This window comes from Orycteropus afer, unplaced genomic scaffold (assembly GCF_000298275.1).
Source record: "Orycteropus afer afer isolate SDZICR_OR568_19922 unplaced genomic scaffold, OryAfe1.0 scaffold00045, whole genome shotgun sequence".
Lineage (NCBI taxonomy): Eukaryota > Metazoa > Chordata > Mammalia > Tubulidentata > Orycteropodidae > Orycteropus > Orycteropus afer.
This window is the reverse complement of record NW_006921632.1, coordinates 2,212,081-2,217,305: the sequence shown is the minus strand read 5'-3', so window position 1 is coordinate 2,217,305 and position 5,225 is coordinate 2,212,081. Positions and strand designations below refer to the sequence as shown.

The 5,225-nt window shown below is 38.5% G+C and overlaps 1 protein-coding gene across 1 annotated transcript in view; it reads left to right on the top strand.

The window, feature by feature from the left end:
* SPATS2 (spermatogenesis associated serine rich 2) overlaps positions 1 to 5,225 on the top strand; it is a 66,990-nt gene that overhangs the window by 2,965 nt on the left and 58,800 nt on the right. Inside the window, exons 2-3 of the mRNA XM_042780553.1 lie at positions 312 to 321; positions 2,810 to 2,889. Coding sequence (XP_042636487.1) covers positions 312 to 321; positions 2,810 to 2,889 — 90 coding nt within the window. The remainder of the gene's footprint in view (positions 1 to 311; positions 322 to 2,809; positions 2,890 to 5,225) is intronic.

Here is a 5,225-nt window from a genome sequence, read left to right as displayed (position 1 = left end):
GCCATTCCATTACTAAGTATATATCCTAAAGAAGTGAGAGGGCAGGACAGGAACAGATACATGTGTACCCATGTTCATTACAGCACTATTTACAATAGCAAAAAGATGGAAACAACCTAGGTGCCCATCAACAGAAGAATGGATAACCAAACTGTGGTACATACACACAATGGAATACTATGTAACCCTAAGGAATAACATAGAATCTGCAAAGCACCACATAATGTGGATGAAGTTGGAGGATATTATGCTGAGTGAAATAAGTCAATGACAAAAGGACAAATAGTGTATTAGCTCATTATTGTAAAAAGTCAAGGAAAGGTTTACATATGGAAGGAAATACTCTGTTACCAGAGGTTGGAGGGGAGGGGAGGGCACACTATTAGATAGGTAGAGACAAGTATTGATTTGGGTAAAGAGAAGGGCAGTGTAGCAAATGTGAGTGATCAGCACGTTGCATTTAGGAAAAGGAAGACATAGATGCATGGGAGGTACAGATAACAAAGATGAACCCTTTTGCACATACAGTATTGCATTGTCAGTGATGGCAAACACTGATGTACGGGTGGATAGATGGGTGGACAGGCTGAGCTATTAGGTATGTCTATGCAGGGGACAGTGTGCCCATGAACCATGTACAGTATTGGCAGACAATGTTTTTACAAGTGTATTTGCATGTTCTATAAGAATTCTCAGGTATATAGTAGAGCTGACAAGGGACAAGGTTGTAGTCATTTCTTGGCCACAGCCAGCTACCCAGAGGGAGCGAGTAGTTAGACCTGCGGGCTTGGGACCGTAGTCGCAGGGGACATTGAGCTCAATTGGCATAACATACTACACAAAAACATTAGTTCCACATCCTACTTTGGCAAGTAGCAACTGGGATCTTTAAAGCTTGCTGGCAGCCATCTAGATGCAGTGATGGCTCTCTCGTGCAAAGCAAAGAATAATGAAGAAACCCAAAGACTCATGGAAACAGTTAGTCCAAGGGACTGGTATACCATGCGATCCTCAGCCTATGTGACTATGAGACCATAAAAACTCAATGATGCCTGGCTACCACTGTCAAGTACTCAGAGGGGGATCTATGTATAAGATCCTGGATATAGAGTGGGAGAACAATGTGGAACAAAACTCAAAATCATTTAAAAAAAAAAAAAAAAAGGACCAGGTTTGCTGGTCTGATAGAGCTTGATGGAATCACTGAGACTATGGCCCCTAGCTGCCCTTCAAGTCTGGAGTTGAACCCACTCCTGTGGCTTCCAGCCAAACAAAAGACAGGCATATGAGCTGAACATTTACATTAGGTAGATAAACTCCTTGGAGAGATCAATCATGGGAGAATAGAAGGGCTGTGTATGCACAGGGAGACAGCTGGTGGGGCGGGCAGGAGTGCATGGGAGGGATGGACACAGAGAAGAGATAACTATAGGGAGGAAGTGGGAGGGAGCTGTTGCATTGTGGGAGATTGCAGTCAGTGTGTGAGCTGCTGTTTGCAAAGTGCATTTTCTCTGTAAACTTTCACCCAAAACACAATAAAGTTAAAAAAAAAAAAAAAATGCTGATGGAATCTTGGTCAGTAAAAAAAAAATTATCAGTCTTCCATAGTAACAAGGAGACACTTGAAAACACAGGATAAAGATGGAACTGTAAAAGAGGCTTTAATTAAAACACATCTGTAATAATAGCAAACGAATTGGGAAATGTGGTAGAATATATTGTGCTATTTATTCTCCTTTCCTTACAATTTCCCCTTTTGCTTTGTTGAAATTCTGGCTCCTAGCTACTATAATATCACCAGGAGTAAAAAATCTCAGACCAGAGCTAGATTACTGAATCAACCTGCATTTTACAAAGATTCTCCAGGGGATGGAAAATGCACTTCAAAATTTGAGAAGCACTCTTCTACTCATTTCCTGGAATTACATTTTACTTGATTAAAACAAAGTTGTCCAGTGTTAAAGCTGAAGAATCTTAGAGATCACATAATTCAACTCTATACACATAAAAAATGGATTAAATAAGTACAGGGAAGCCAAAATCTTTGTTGTAATTAATCACATTGAACTGAGTTTTTCCATATTTTGCTGATGGTGCAATGATGAAATAGAAGGACAGTGCTTCAAACTCACCAGCTGCTCCACAGGAGAAAGATGAGACAAGTCTGCTTTCGTAAAGATTTACAGCCTTAGAAACCCTGTTGGGCAGTTGTACTCTATCCTACAGGGTCACTGTGATTTGGAATCAACTCAGTGGCAGTGGGTTTGATACACTCAGATAACATTATTTCATCAAGCATTATGTTGGGTACACAGACATGAATGTATCCATGCAACTCATAGTCAAAGAATATGACTTAATTGGTGCAATCACTTTTATGTATTAATACTATTATTACAGAAACTCCTCAACCTTGCTCACATTTTCACATTTTTTAGTGTTATATTTTACCTTGGGGCTCTTTCTTCATAACATTTTTAGAAAATCTTATTAATTAAGGTAGGGTAACTAATAAAGATGTTAAGGACCACTAGACAATCTAACATAGTTCATGTGTTTAGTGGTTTGCTCAAACTGTGACAGTTTCTATTAAAAGCAATTTTTATTTTATAAGTTTAATTCAGAATATATCTGTAAATTGTCTTCTGTTTAGGTCTATATAGTAGGATTTACCAAATAGCAGCTAAGTGATTGTTAACTGTTTTATAAGAGAAAAGTAGCTGGTCTTGCTCTCTTTCAAAAGAATGGATTGGATTACATGTTAGTTTGGGATCATATTGAATATATTTTTCCCCTCTCATTCTTTCAGATTCATCAGGATTCATTTTTGATTTGCAGTCCAACACTGTGCTGGCCCAGGGAGGAGCTTTTGAGAACATGAAAGAGAAGGTAAATCTGGTTACTATGATAGTCTCATTAGAGAATTTAGGTACTAGTACAGTCAGTGACTTATCACAGATCATTAAGAAAAGGGAAATTTTGAGAACAAAACAGAATGCTACTATATATCAGAGAGAAACTACCATGAAGGTTATGAGGAATAAGAACTTCTAAGTACAAACTTGATTTTCTTTGCATATCTCTATATGTTGTTGTTGTTGTTTGCCGTTGAGTCAGACCCGACTCGTAGCGACCCCTCCTTGGGTTGCGGAGGCAGTATCATTATGGAAGTAGATTGCCTCATCTTCCTTCCGAGGAGTGGCTGGTGGGTTTGAACCACCAGCCTTCTGGTTAGCAGTCAGATGCCTTAGCCACTATGCTACCAGAGCTCCCATATCTCTGTATATAAACCAAAAAACCAAACTCACTGCCATTTAGTCGATTCTGACTCATAACGACCCCCATTGGGTTTCTGAGGCTGTAAATCTTTATTGGAAGTAGATTGCCCCATCTTCCTCCCACAGAGCAGCAGCTGGTGAGTTATGAACCACTGACCTTTTGGTAAGCAGCCACATGCCTGTCTGCTATATCACCAGAACTCCTTATCTACATGTGTGGATATGTGTATGTCTATGTCTCTCTCTCTCTATTTTTTTTTTTTTTTTTCATTGTAAATTATCTTGAAGCCATCTTACTATTAATGTTAAGACTTGGCCAAATATGTATCTATGTAATTTGTCCACATTCATTAAGGAACAATCTGAGTAAGGTCCTCCCATTCACTTGAAAGAGGATTCTCATGTGTAGGAGACTTCAGACTAAGAAGAGAAATAGATATTCCAAGTAACTTTATTTTGAAAGAAAACTAGGTGTTTTCATTATACAGCTGTTAGTAATCTATATTGAGAAAAACATAAAAGCTTTTCGAGTGTGCTAAAGGAAAAAAAAAAGTATTGTTGATTATAGAGTTATAGACATACATTAGGAGCTCTGGTAGCATAGTGCCTAAGGCACTTGACTGCTAACCAGAAGCCTGGTGGTTCAAACCCACCAGCCACTCCTCGGAAGGAAGGTTAGGCAATCTACTTCCGTAGTGATACTGCCTCGGCAACCCAAAGAGGGGTTGCTATGAGTTGGGTCTGACTCGGCGGCACATAACAACAACAACAACAGACATACATTGATTCAGTTACATATTTTTACATTTTAAATTAGAGAAATCTCACCTTTAAGATTATTTTATCTTAAAGTCTGTTTTTCATTGCTAAGTTTTTTGCTAATCTCAAAACTATTTATAACACTGCTGTATGGAAAATTAATTTGCTGCTCTGTAAACTTTTACCCAAATCACAAGAAAAATGGGAAGAAAAAAAACAAAAAAAACTGTGACAAATTAGCCTTCTTTGGACTGTATACCTTCCCACTTGTATGGCTTTAAAACGTATCATTGTTCATATAAGCCTGAAACAAAAAGAATATAGAGTGATATGAAAGCAAGAATATATATTTTTTTGGGGGTGGGGGAAGGAATTCTAATAACAGCTCTGCTTATTACTTGGACAAGTTATTTTACCTTTCTTACCCTGTTTTTTTTTTAATCTATAAAAGGACTTTCTTTTTGAGCATTGTGGCTCTCTCAAAAGCCTAAAAACATTCCTAGCATGAAATATCTAGAAATACTGAATGAAAAATAACATACAACATTTTAAATGCATAGCTGAGCACAAGAGTAAAGGAAATTCTCAGGGGCCAAAGATAAGGAGGGAACTAAAACCAGAGTAGTAAGCTTGAGCTTGAGTGTTTTTCTGGCATCCGTAACAAATGGATTTTACTACACAGATCCATGAAGCCCTGGGCTTGTCCTGGATGAGGAAATGGAGATCTTCCATAAACCCAAAAAACCAAACTCACTGACATCAAGTCGATTTGACTCATAGCGACCCCTTCTTGGATTTCCAAGGCAGTATCTCTATGGAAGTAGATTGCTCAATCTTCCTTCCGAGGAGTGGCTGATGGGTTTGAACCGTCAGCCTTCTGCTTAGCAGTCAAATGCCTTAGGCACTATGCCACCAGAGCTCCAAAACATAATGCCATCAAGTCAGTTCCAACCCATAGTGACCCTGTAAGACAGAGTAGAATTGCCGCATAGGGTTTCTAAGGCTGTTAATCTTTCCTGAAGTAGACTGCTTCGTCTTTCTCCTTCAGAGAAGCTGGTGGGTTCTAATAGCCCATCTTTTTTTTTTTTTTTTTTTTTTTTTTTATTGTGATTTGGGTGAAGATTTACAGAGCAAATTCACTCTCGATACAGCAGTTCACATATACTTTGTCTCATGTCATTGACCACA